The 13,909-nt window shown below is 38.4% G+C and overlaps 1 protein-coding gene across 3 annotated transcripts in view; it reads right to left on the bottom strand.

Annotated features, from left to right (window-relative positions):
* The window catches only part of Myo1b (myosin IB), a 149,202-nt gene that overhangs the window by 30,907 nt on the left and 104,386 nt on the right, over window positions 1-13,909 (bottom strand). For all 3 annotated transcript variants that reach the window (XM_013029657.1, XM_013029665.1, XM_013029672.1), the window contains exons 13-17: window positions 10,426-10,530; window positions 8,335-8,397; window positions 5,091-5,291; window positions 3,773-3,999; window positions 669-869 (exon numbers count right to left, since the gene is read on the bottom strand). In XM_013029657.1, coding sequence (XP_012885111.1) covers window positions 669-869; window positions 3,773-3,999; window positions 5,091-5,291; window positions 8,335-8,397; window positions 10,426-10,530 — 797 coding nt within the window. The remainder of the gene's footprint in view (window positions 1-668; window positions 870-3,772; window positions 4,000-5,090; window positions 5,292-8,334; window positions 8,398-10,425; window positions 10,531-13,909) is intronic.

The following is a 13,909-nucleotide window of genomic DNA, read 5'->3' as shown; positions in this document are numbered from 1 at the left end:
TACTTGTATCAAACATATGCATAGTGATGCATCAACCAAGCCAGGAGGCTATATAAGAAACTTTGATATTGAATCAACTCAGTTCATTCTTGGAAACATTTTAAACGTTGTCCCTGTCCCTCAGAAGTGGATGCAAGGCCCATATCTATTTCTTCACTGGGGCAAATGTAGACAAGGGGTTGGACCTTTCACCCCACACAGACTCTCTCTGGAGCAAATTCCCCAGGTGAAAAGCAAAGAGCTGAGACTGGACACCTAAGATGTCTCTAACTATACCCTTCTTTGATAACTCCAGGACCATTCTCTAACTCTTCTATAACTCTATGACCCTTACCTCTAACTCTTCCCTTCTATACATGTTTATAACTTTTAATGTCAAGTCACCTCCTACGAAATTACCATAGGCATATTCTCAACATTTGTTGACATTCATATCCTAAATATGAATTTTGGAGAAGCTATTTTGACAACAAAGAAAATCAAGACCTCAACAGTAAATAGAGAATTAGTCAAAATGGCATCATAATAGTAGAGAGTCTAAAACAAAGGTTATGCCAAACTCTTTATAAAATTCTGTTTTGCCTAAGGGCATTTACGGAGGCAAGAGGAAACTCATGTTACTTATTCATTAGGAATTCATTATTTTATGTAGACAGTGAACTTCTTACCTTGCTGGTCCTTTCCAATGAGGCCATGTCTGTTTACAAAGCATTTTGTATCTTTCTAGGCACGGTTCATAGGCCTGTCTGAAGGCATAGCCTGCCCGTCTCACTCGAACATTCTCCAAAAGACCCAGGTACCTGATTTGATGACACACTAGACTCTCATTGAAGATGTGTGCTGCTTTTTTATCATTTGGCTTGATACACCTAAAAGAGTTCAAATATTTTTAAGTCTTAAACTCTGCCTCTATGGACATTAAATATATGTGTTTTACAATGATGTCTATAATCGCTTCTTAGTGTATGAAACTAGATTTCAACTAACTAGCAAAATGGTAGACTGGAAATATGGCTCAAGTGGTAAAGCACCAGTTGTGAGTAAGAAAGGTGAGCAACAGTGCAAGGCCATGAGTTCAAGCCCCTATATAATTATGGAGAAAAAAAGTACTCAAACATGCAATGACAGGGATGATATTCCTGATATTTTATTGAGTAAAAGAAATCTGACAAAAGAGTGTGTAAGTTCAAGTGTATCTAAGCTGAATTAGCATCAGTGTTACCTCTCAAAGGTGAAGGTGGGAATCAGTGTAGAAGAGGAACAAGGAAACCTTCTAGGATGATGGAATGCTCTATATTTTGGCCCAAATGGGGGTACACATGTGCAAACGTGCAACAATCTATGTTGCTAAGATTCATAGATAGATAGATAGAAACTCTGTTAATACTTTATTAAAGTGTAAAGTGGATTATACCATCATGAAAAGATGAAGCATATTGTTGCCTCCCTGTATCTATAATCCTTTCTTAACAGATTGTACCTCCAGCTTTCTTTGCCAGTAGGTATGGCCATGTGACCAATTTCTAGCCACTAATTTCTAGCCACTAGGGTCAGAGTAGAAGTAATGCATGTTGCTTCTAATCTGTTCTTAAAAGGAAGGGACCTGCTTCTATTCCCCCAGTTATGCTGGTTTTCTCCAGATTTCTGTGAATGTCCAACAACCACCACACGGGTGAGGAACACACCCTGGGAATGGTAGAGCCACAAAATAGAACTGCCTTTTTGTCTTCAAAGACCTTCCACCTAAAGTTATATAAGAAATAAATGTCAGTTCTGTTTCATCCACTATTGGTTTTGGATCATATTACAGCAATCTTTGGTCTGTCATGGGGCTTGAACTCTGGGCTTGGGCACTGTCCCTACGCTCTTCAGCTCAAGGCGAGCACTCTACCTCTTGAGCCACAGCGCCACTTCCGGTTTCTGGTGGCTTATTGAAGATAAGAGTCTCACAGACTTTCCTGCCCGGGCTGGCTTTGAACCATGATCCTCAGATCTCAGCCTCCTGAGTAGCTAGGATTATAGGCGTGAGCCACCAATGCTCAGTAATCCAACTGTTAAACATTCATGATTATAACTATGTAACAACTATCATATTAACTTCCCCTTAACCCCCCCCCCCACCACGCATACATGTTATGTGGACAAATAGTATCTAGTCTTGCCTTGCTGTTTATATGCTTTTCCTTTGTTTTATGCTTTTCCTTTTTCCATTTATAAGGATAACCTTCACCCTTTGTCCTATGTAAGGGTACATATACAGTTCAATAGAACAGTTTAGTAAGTTCAGATTATCCCTCCTTCCCTTTCCTCCTTTCTTTTTTGTTCCAGGCTTGACCTCAGTGCTTGGGCACTATTTCTTAGCTTTTCTGTTCAAGGCTAATGCTCTATCACTTGAGCCACAGCTTTACTTCCAGCTTTTTGGTGGTTAATTGGAGTTAGGAGTAGCATAGACTTTACTGCTCAGACTGGCTTAAAACTGGGGTTCTCAGATCTCAGCCTACTGAGTAGATAGGATTACAGGTATGAATAACTGGTGCCAGTGAGACATTTTCTAACATACTCAATGACTGAAGGCCATCAAGCCAATTGAATGGAATGACGACGTTAGATCTAGAAATACATTCAATACATGGTACCATAATGGAGGATTAAGATAACCATAAGAGGAAAAGAAGTAGATATAACATGTGAAATCAAAACTACAAAGATCCTAGAAGAAAACATAAGATAATATATTCACAATCATAGGATTTAAGACTGAGATGATATAAAAACCAGTAAAAGGGAGGAAGAGTGAAGGAAATTTCTGGGATTATAGAAATATATACGTCTTGTCCTGGCTGGTATTTACCAAAATATCTGAACTGCTTGCCATTTTTCCCGACTTTGTCAAGAGTCAACAAAGACCCATTAGGGTCTGGGTTTTCCAAGTGTGTACATATGAGCTAGAAAACAGGAGGTGCACTGTTTGGTGGTCATGTTTCATAAAGCACACATCTACACTCAGAAATACCTCCTGTATTTGCCTTTGAATATTCATGATGAGGAAACCAGACCATTTTAAGTCTGGTCCATTTAGCTGATCAGTAAGCTAAATGGACCAGTATACAAAATACTATGATTTTATTATCATTAGATTCCAACATCTTTTAGGAGAAATATCTAGTAAAAAAACAAACAAAAAAAAAAAACAGGGCTGGGAAGGTGGCTCAGTGGTAGAGCGCTTGCTTTGCATGCATGAAGCCCTGGGTTCGATTCCTCAGCACCACATAAGCAAAAAGAAAAAAGCCGGAAGTGGCGCTGTGGCTCAAGTGATAGAGTGCTAGCCTTGAGCTGAAGAGCTGAGGGATAGCGCCCAGGCCCAGAGTTCAGGCCCCACGACTGGACCTGTCCCCCACCCCACAAAAAAAAAAAACAGGAAAACTTCTGTGAGCAATGGATTTTTGTTATTCTCAATGGAGTGGGTTTTTAAAAGCTGTTTAAAGGAGTTATTTGCAGGACCTGGTACACACAGATCTGTGGCAAAGCATTCAATTATTTCTTTTATTTCAATTATTTCTCATCACATACTTTTTCTTTCCTTATTTTGGGGACAAGAAAGACAAAGGAATATTCTTCAAGCCAACTTGACATCATATTATTTGATCTGTAACTATATTAGCTATTCTCTCTGCTTGGGCTATTTATACTCATATTTTTTAGCAAGCAGAAAAATTATGTTCCTTCAGAGTACTATTACACTTGGATAAAGAATTTTATGTGTCAGAAATACCGGATATAGTTGGGATTCTTGGTCTGTAGGTTTTTCATTAGAGTGGCCACCGATGCCTTGAACTGAGAGCCTGCTGTAGGTGGCCTTTTCAGATTGATCTTGGCAGGATTCCCTTCAGGGAACAAAGACTTGATGAGGGTATGGCTGGCCTTCCACATGGCTTGGGACAGGTCTCGATAGAGAAGGTCATTGTTCTTGTCAACAAATCCTTCCACCTGATAGAGCACCTAGGGAGAGCACATGGGACTCCATGGTTAGATCTGCATACAATTTTGTCAGATAATGTTCACAGTGTGCCAAGACATCTACACTGCAGCCTCTTTTCTTCCTCACCAAAAAAATAAAAATTAAAAAAATATCCTGGACACATTAGCAGCATTCTAATACCAAATCAGCCTCCAAATTTCAATTCCATCTGTCTAAGTTGCAGAAGAGATCAAAATAAATTTTACTGCCCTTCAGGATTTGCAAGAACAAACTCAAAAAAATGTTATCATAACATTTTCAAAGGATTTTAGATTTTTTTTGGTGTTTGAAGATATTTTGAGGTTTATTTCACATAGGCCAATTCTAGTCTGTCTAAAAGTAGACAGGGGAAAAGTGAAGTAACATTTTCATAGACATCCAGAAGTATCAGAAAAACTAGAAGGAATCTTTAATATAGCAGGCAAATGGGGAAAAAAGATTTGTAAAATGTTTCAAAATTAAAGCCAATATTTTAAAATAAAAGGAAATCAGATGTTATCTAATTATTAAATATCAAACTCAGACTTTTTTCCCTTTTGAAATTTGCAATATCATTGACACTCATCAATAATCTTTAGAATTCTAACAACCTATTTCTCAAATTATGTTTAACAATTCCTATATTCATAAAATTAATTTCTCCAAATATCAGCTAAATAAATAATTGCTTTTATGAAACGGCAGGATTTTCTTCTGGTTTTCAAAATCTCAGTCTAATAATCATTATTTTGTTAAATGATTTGTGCTTTAAAGCTTAAGTCTCCTTTATTAGTATTGATAATTTGTTTTTTTTTTCAACAGACTAGTTGGGCCCTGGAAAATAAGAAAAATTGATTTTTAAAATATGTTTGGATTGCTTAAGTCCACTGGCTTGGTTTCCAGTTCTTATGTAAAGCAAAATTTAGTCCAACATGGTCTGGATTTTATTTCTCCTGAACACTTACTGACCCAACTATTTTTGCAGGTGAGCTTATCCTCACCAGGAAACAGAGTTTAGCAACACCCATCTCTGAGGCACAGTATATCCATCCATGCAGGAATAATGGTGGGTCCACTGGGTGTTTCCCCATACCTTGCCGGCATAATGCTGGATCCTGAAGCAGCTGTGAGGCAGAGATGTGTCGTTGAGGAAGCGGGAGCACTTGCTCATCCTGCTCTCAAAGTGCTGGTGGGTGGCACATACTTGGTTCAGCTTTTCTAGGAAGGTCTCATCGGTGACTGTGCCAGGTCGCAGGCACTCTTCATCCAGCATAGCCAGGATTCCGTTTGTGTTCTAGAATGGAAACAAAAATGTATTACTCATCACTCCCAATTACAACCATCAAACATAATCAACTTAGTCAATGAAAAATTCTGCATAGCTACCACAAAAAGGAGACAATCAAATCAAATATTAAAAACCACAAGAGCCCTTTTCTGGTGGCACAGGTATATGTACAGGGAGGGGGGGGGGTAGTGGACATGTCTACACTGGCATCTCTCGCATCCGTAAGTGACCTGTGAGTCATCTCAGCCACCTTGAAATTCATAGGAGAGTCACTCTAGACCTCAAAGACCTAAAAACCAATCTCTAACTCAAAAATTAATACATAATCTATAATATTACAAATCATAAAATACTGTCTTCTAAGGTCATTTTATTTTATTTATTTATTTATTTTTTGGGTCCGGTCGTGGGACCTGAACTCTGGGCCTGGGCGCTGTCCCTCAGCTCTTCAGCTCAAGGCTAGCACTCTACCACTTGAGCCACAGTGCCACTTCCGGCTTTTTTCTTTTTGCTTATGTGGTGCTGAGGAAATCGAACCCAGGGCTTTGAGCATACAAGGCAAGCGCTCTACCACTGAGCCACTTTCCCAGCCCCCTAAGGTCATTTTATGACTGACAGCTTACAAGAAACTGGTTTTATACACTTTATAATTGTTTTAAAATAGTTGAGTTTGGATGGGGAGAGTGCTTTATTTGGGATGCTACTTTAATGATCAGTGCAATTAAGCTATTTTCAATAGTATCTGTTTACAGATTTAAATTCTTATTCCATATATAAAGATTCTAAATGGATGGTACATGTGAACAACAACTCTTCTGTTTTGTATTTATTATAAATGAGATTTATTTATGATTATATTTATTTCAAGAGCAGTCAGTCCTAAACTAGATCAGAAATCAGGAAATTTTCAACTATGCTAAATAAAGGCTGCTATTTCTTAAATTGCCCCTCTAGACCCATAAGTCCAAAAACAATCCACTCCATTGACCATTAACTCCACCCACTTCCACCAAGACCAAGGCTCCTGAAAGGTCCCTCTTCCTATTCCCTTCTCCTCACAAGGCCATGACATCCTCTAACCAGCACTGATTCATTCCACACAAAACCCAGGGGAAGTGTGGGCTCTCAGGAATCAAGTGTGTTCATAACATCCCCAGGATAAACATTATTGTTTCATGAGGCTGGAAGGAAACACTTCCTTAATGTACCCAGGTTTGTACATGAGCATACGTTTCTTCAATCACATATGCAAGGGGATTTTTTTGGTTGAGGTCATCTAGCTAAATCAAGTATATTACCTTTTCCCCTTTTCTTAAAGAGAAGCAATTAAGTGCAGTGTTATGTTTATGAAGAATAACATAGCCAGGAATTCTGAACATTAAAAGTTCCCAGAGGGAATTAGCTTGGTCACAAAATTTAACAGGAAAAATGTTCAGGAAATCTATTAATTTCTGAACTCTAGGCTAGAGCTTTAAATTCTTTACCTGAACTATTATGTGTTCCCATTCCAACATTGGTCAGATTCTTCAAGACAAAGTTTATATTTGTGGAAAAGTAGTGAGTAGATAACTGTTTTTAAATGTTCAATATAACTAAAAGTAAAGCTTTCAAGAATGTTCAGAATACAGAGGAGAAAAAACCCCACCAATCACATAATTCCCAAGAGTTTATTAAAGATTTGCTACTTATTTAGAGTGTGTATTTATATGTAATTCCTGAAATACAGCACTGACTACCTACAAAAGTCTATAGTACATTGTCCCAAATTACTTTATCAAGGCTAGGATGATCAGGAATCCTAAACACAAAAGATTTCCTGTTTTTGCACATAACTATGGCTTCCTACAATTAATCCCTTTACAATAAACTATACAGTATGGTGTAAAAACAAAAAGGCTTAGATTTAGACAACTATCTGAAAATGAACCAGTAATTTTTTTCACATTTTAAGCCTTTTCACATGCACACATGCGCTAGGATCATCTGAAAATGATTAGGTCCTTGGCCAGTTACATATGTAGTTACATATGCTTTACCCTCTGACATACATTCTCTGAATCTCTGAGACTGTACCTGACTCATTTAATTCACCTCTAGAGAATGTGCCTTTTTCCTCCTTTTCCTAACTTAAACAGTACACTAGGAGGTCAACTGGCTTTTGGAAATGAATGTTTTTGTGCCAGTACTGGGCTTGTACTCATTGCTTCTCACTGCTTCGCTTGATCATGCAAGGACAGTGCTCTACTACTTGAGCTACAGCTCCACTTCTGGCTTTTTTGGTGGTTAACTGGATAAGAGTCTCATGATGGGGCTGGAAAGGTGGCTCAGTGGTAGAGTGCTTGCCTTGCATGCATGAACACTGGATTCAATTCCTCAGTATCACATACACAGAAAAAGTCAGAAGTGGCACTGTGGCTCAAGTAGTAGAGTGCTAGCCTAGAAGAAGCTTAGGGACAGTGCCCAGGCCCAGAGTTCAAGCCCCAGGACTGGCAAAAAAAAAAAAAAAGTCTCATGATGCTTCCTCCCAGGCTGGCTTCAGACTATGATCCTCATTCTCATGTCTCAGCTAGGATACACACGAGTCACCAGCAACCTATAGGAAATGGAGACTTCAACTTAATACAAAAAAATGGGAATGGAAGGGAAGGAGAAAGGAAAAAGGGGAAAGTGGAGAGGGGAGAAGGAAAGTATGGCTTCTCTGAGCCTACTCTGATCAGTCCAGAAAGTCCCAGGAGACACAGATTAGACCTGGGGGTCTGACCGCACTTGTGTGTGTGGCAGCAGTTTACGGTCCTAGTATCTGAAAGTCATGAAAAGACGTGATAGGGAAATGGGATGAACTTGGAGAATCCTATTCTGTGTCTATGTTCAAGAGATGTGAAGGATCTTTTAGGGTTACAAGGCAATCTACAAAATTCTGAGAGTCCTTAAAGAACAAGTCAAGATGGAGAAAATACTAATGGTTAACATCAAAGACAGTGAAAGCATTTATACAGGGTGAATTATACTACTAAACATTCCTTCAGACAAACAGAACCTAAGTACTTACATTTTCTATTAGGTCACAAATGATAGCATTATTGAAGTACTCAATGTGAGTCCATTCTATGTCCTAAAAAACACCAAAACAGAACAAAATCAAATCTGTATAATGATGCAGCTGTAAGGTTTAAGAAACACACTTTGCCTGTCTCATCATATCTCACTTTCTCTCTGAATCTGTTTCCTTTATAGAGATGGTGCTGCAAATGTCAACTTCTAGTTCCCAAAACTTTCTCAACGCAGCAGTCCACCAGTGACATAATCTGATTGAAGTGAGCGCCCTTGACCTACTCTGGGATGGCCTCTCATTCCACTCTCCCATCTGTGGCAATTTCCCATGCACTCCACTGGCTCTAAGCCACATATTTACTCAACAGGCCCTTGGGTCAACATTACTTTTGTGTATATTTACAGTGTTTATAAGGAAATAAGGCAAAACTTGATCCCAGGAATCTAAGACCTAGGTTTTTTTTCTGTTCTTTGTCATCACAAGGAAAAAAAATAATTTGAGTCAATCCAAAGATAAGGTAGTTAATAATTTCAAGCATAAAAAAAGCCCAGTGCTAAGACAAAGTATTTTCAAAACAGTGAAAGATGTGAAAATCTATCCACTGTCTGTAATGCTGACTACAAAGCCAAACCTGTGAGGCCAAATGCAGCCACTCTATCTGCTTACACTTTGTTTCTAAGTGTAAACATTTATTTTTCTTCTAAGAGGAAGAAATGTAATTCACAAAGCAAGCTAGGGATCTTCCTATATACTTTCAGAAGTGCTGTACAAACTGTTATAAATTACACATCAAAGTCTGAGTAGTTCTTTATGATGAGAAGACAGGAAGAGAATGAATCTTGCTTTTAGGATATTTATGTTACTAAAAGGTGGCAGACATGTACAAAACATTTCTAAAGTATAGTAATCATTCTAAGACAAAAATGAAATCTTTATGATTCTGCTTAAGAGAAAATAGGTTGTTATAGTCAATTACTGGGGGTTCAGAATCACATTAGAAAAATCTAGCTGGCATGTTTGTGTATGCAAATAGCTCCTCTAAGTCCTGGTCCTATCATCATGCACTATATGGCTTTCTGTAGGTGATCTGTATCTAGCTTTGCTTTCCTAGACTAACGTATGGATGGAACCATTCAGTATACAGTCTTTTTGAGTTGGTTTCTTTCACTTGGCACATGACTCAAATTAATTTTTTACTGTATGCATCAATTTCTCATTTCTATTTATGGCACAGTAATAGTCCTTTGTATGGATGCACAAAGACAGTTCATCCTTCATCCTTATTTTAACACATTGTTATTCTTATTATTGTGTGTGCGCACGTGTGTGTGCATGCACACACACGCACACAAGTGTGCTGGTATTGAGCCTGATCTCGAGAGCCTCTCAATCTTGCTTAGCTTTTTCACTCAAGACCCTCACTTCCAGCTTTTTGCTCATTGATTCCAGCTTTTGCTAATGAGTCTTACCATCAATTAGATTTGTGTTCCCAAACTATTATTAGTTTGTGTCATTACACTGGAATCCAATGAAATCAGATACAATCAAAGGCATTTATTAATTGACAACCTACTGTATGCAGATACTGTTCTGGGCACTAATATGTAACAGTAGTAAAGAAAATCCCAGTAAGCTTTGATGTCATACCAAATAATCAAAACCTAGCCTTTTGTTTTTATTTTGGGTTTGAGACTGAGGTCTTGCTAACTTTTCCTGGACTGAAATATTCTTATTGACATTTCCCAAGCAGCAAGGAAGTTACAGGGGTGCTCCACTACACGCAGTTGAAAAGAAATGCTTCCCCTTCCCCCACTCCCAACACCAGGTCCTGAGGCTTGAACTCAAGAGCTTGGGCACTCTATCATAGCTTTTTTTTTTTTTTTTTGCTCAAGGATAGCACTCTCTGCCACTTGAGCCACAGCTCCACTTCTGGCTTTCTGCTGGTTAACTGGAGATAAGTCTCATGGACTTTCCTGTCTGGGCTGCCTTCAAACCACAGTCCTCAGATCTCAGCCTCTTGAGTAGCTAAGCATGAGCCACCAGCATCCAGCTGAGAAGGAATATTTTAAAGAAACATTTCAATATTACCTCTCGTATGTACTCCTCCTGTTCTTCTTTAAGAGTCAGTTCAATGAAGATTTGTTGTAGCTTTTCATTACAATAATTAATAATGAACTGCTCGAAGCTGTTGTCCTGTATGAAGAAATGGCAGGAAAAAACTTTATATATCACATCAGCAACTCTCTCTAACCATAACATTCAGACAACTCAATTAATCGATGAGCAATGCCATACACTGTCTTCCAGACCTAACTGTGGCCTAGCACACAGGTCCTAGGACAAAACTGTCCTGGAAGGCAGTTGGAAGATGGTTTACAAATATGTGGACAAATGAAGTAGGTATAACTGATACAATTCTGGAAGGATGAAGATTTTTAGTTGACAGAGAAGCACCCCACACATGGTTAAAAAAACAAAAACAAAGCAAAAGAAAAGAACTTTCCCCTGAGGATTAGAGATTCACAACATCTCTCACAACTTTTCTGTCTCCCATTCTCAATTGAAACTTTGGGGCTCAACAATGTCCTGCTGACCTGACCTTTGCTTTTCCTAATTTCACACTTGCCCCTCAGCTGACTGTACAAACTTATGTCTGTGTCTGAGTACACGCTCTTGCTCACTGTGGGTCCATAGTTGTGATGTGACTCACCAATATAACATCTACTGGATGAGTGAAGGAATGAGGAGGTAAAGTTTCTAACAAATAGAGACCTACGGGAATCCAGTAGTAGAATTCTTCTCAGAAGGCCCACCCTTCATCACTCTACCTCAGTGACTTGTCCTTCCATAGTTTCTCCTCATATGATTGATTGTTCTCTTACACACTCTCAGATGGAGGCTCCACTCCTAAATCACCTATGAACAATCTGCAAGCTTACTGGACTGCTGCACACATGGAAGGCATGATCCACATCTGCTGAATGGATATAGTTCACGTACAGACACATATAGTTCATGTACAGAACAGGGAGATCCGATACCAAAGCTTGGCTTTCCCACTTCTCTCTCTTCTTTGTCCAGAGCTGTAGCAGCTGGAGCAAGGGACAAAGAGTATACTTCCAGTAAACTTGACTCTTCCCCATCTAGGCAGCCAGTCCTGGCATGACAAGGGTGTGCCCTGTGTATTGGTGGCACTGAAGCTTATGGGTCCTTGTGAATACACACAAGGATTGGCTCCTGAATATCTCCGTTAGTGACAAAAGCAAAAAGCTACATCCTTATTCAAATGTCGGTCTTTTCAAATCAACTATGGTTAGTCCTATCTCATACAAAGTAATATTGAAGATGGGGTATCTCACTCAATTCTTTCCTGGAAACCAGCTCTGAATTTCTGACTACCAGAAATGTGCTCATCAGAGGAAAAGTTTAACCCCAAACTGTCAATGACACACGAGAATGCTCTACCACTGACTGCTCTCCCTAATGCTAAATTTAGTCAAGGATAAAAGTTTGTTTGGCTTTTCAAAATCCTGAAAAGTCTTACTAAAGGGCAAACATTTATTTTTAATTCTTTCAACAAATATAATCTTTGACTTAAAGATATCTCCCATATGCATTTTCACACAAATTTTTAAAAACTTCATAGCTGTCAATTTTGACTTGATATCAATATGGTCTGATATCAATATCAGATCCTTCCTCTCCTTTAAAAAAAAATTTAACCAGTGAAGAGCCATGAGCTCTTTCAAATATGAGAAAAACTTTGTTGGCCTGGTAAAAATATGTGCTTACAAAATATAATTGTCATAAATAAATTTTTTTTACCAGCTAATAAAAACAGACCTTGGGTTTTAGAAAACATTCAGGAAGAAATTATTTTTAAAAATTGTGTGTGTGTGTGTGTGTGTGTGTGTGAGTACTGTGGCTTAAACTCGGGGTCTAGTAATGTCCATTAGCTTTTTCACTCAAGGCTGGCATTCTACCATCTGAGCCACAGCTCTACTTCCTACTAGTTTGGGGTGATTAATTGTAGATGAGGGTCTCCAATCAATTTTTCCTGTCCAGGATGGCTTTGAACCACATCTCAGCCTTCTGAATAGCTAGGATTATAGTTGTGAGCCATCACCAGCTGGCTGGAAGCAATCTTTTATTTGTAAGTTTATACTAATGGAATGTTTCAACACAATTAGAATAATGGCAACCAACTATTGAGAAGGGGAGGAGAAGTTACTAGTGTCACTTGGGCATGTGAGGTAGCTACAAACAGCTTGAAGGACACTTCCAAAACAGGACTAAAATACACACAAGCAGATTAGAAACCAGAGGCAAAGCTTCACAATTACAACATGACTTAGAAATTAAGTTAGAGCAAAATTAATTTGCCATCAATCTATAAAAAATATCCTGTATGAATTCTGTACTTTGTGTCCACATAGTTAATCAACAATCATTTACTGTATAGGTCACATAGCCAGAGAAGCTATTAACACAGGAGCATGCAACAGACTGGCACTGCAAATGGCTCATACTTACTGCATTCTGGGGCAAAGAGGGACAGATCACACAAAATGCAGTTAGTTCTTAATTAGCAATAGATTTGGGTAAGTAATCACTTACTGAGACTTATCTGTTACTGAAAACAATTAGTTTTACCATTGAGGCTACATTTCTGACTGGTGTAAAACTTTAAATCAAGACACAAACACTCCAAATGACAGGGCCACCATACCTACACGTGACGTCTGTGGTTCTGTTAGGAGAGGGCTATTCAAGATAAATGCTTTGAAATAATGATATATCATATCCCTTGCCAGAAGCTTGGAAGCTTCAGAATTCAATCTTTTTAGTTCTAAAGTATCCGGATAAAAGAAAATATATACGAGAGGTACTAAAGGTCAAAAAGTCAATGGTACGATTGCCTGGCACATGAAGAACAGTGTAGAGATCCTGCAAGCCCACCAATATGCCCTGTCCCCAACTCCCTTCTTCTACCTTAGTAAGAGAGAGAATCTCCTGAAGATGGCCCAAGACAAAAAAACTGGCTAACTAAATCCTCTCTCCAAAGTCCCCAAACAAAAAAAATACCATAATTATCAATGAAAGAATTAATTTATTCCCCCATGGAAATCAACAATTACCACTAATACACTACCTAAGCTAACATGTCACAAATGGTCAGCACGGTAGTTACTGCCAAAGCTATACAGAATTAAAAACATTTCTTGTGATCTAATTTTAAAGTATTGACACAGTTCGACAAAATGAAACTTCACACACCATTTAAAAAATTAGCAAAACTTTAAACAATAATATGCAAAAATTAAGAAGTGAACTGGTAATAATTCAAATAACTCCAATTTGTACAGGTCTAACACATTCTGACATTTACAAATTAACACCAGGCTTTCGATGTGGGTTCCTACTTTACACTGTTTCAGCGAGGCTGACTCTAGAAACCATCCCATAAATACAAAGGCACCAAAGCAACTTTAAAGCTTTAATGCTTCTTTGGTGTGTCAAGAACCATGTGACTAGCTAACACTGTTCTATGTATTAGTCTCATGAACCAAAG

This window comes from Dipodomys ordii, unplaced genomic scaffold (assembly GCF_000151885.1).
Source record: "Dipodomys ordii isolate 6190 unplaced genomic scaffold, Dord_2.0 Scaffold5, whole genome shotgun sequence".
Classification (NCBI taxonomy): Eukaryota; Metazoa; Chordata; class Mammalia; order Rodentia; family Heteromyidae; genus Dipodomys; species Dipodomys ordii.
Note: the sequence above shows the minus strand (reverse complement) of the source record. Positions and strands in the feature narration are given on the sequence as shown.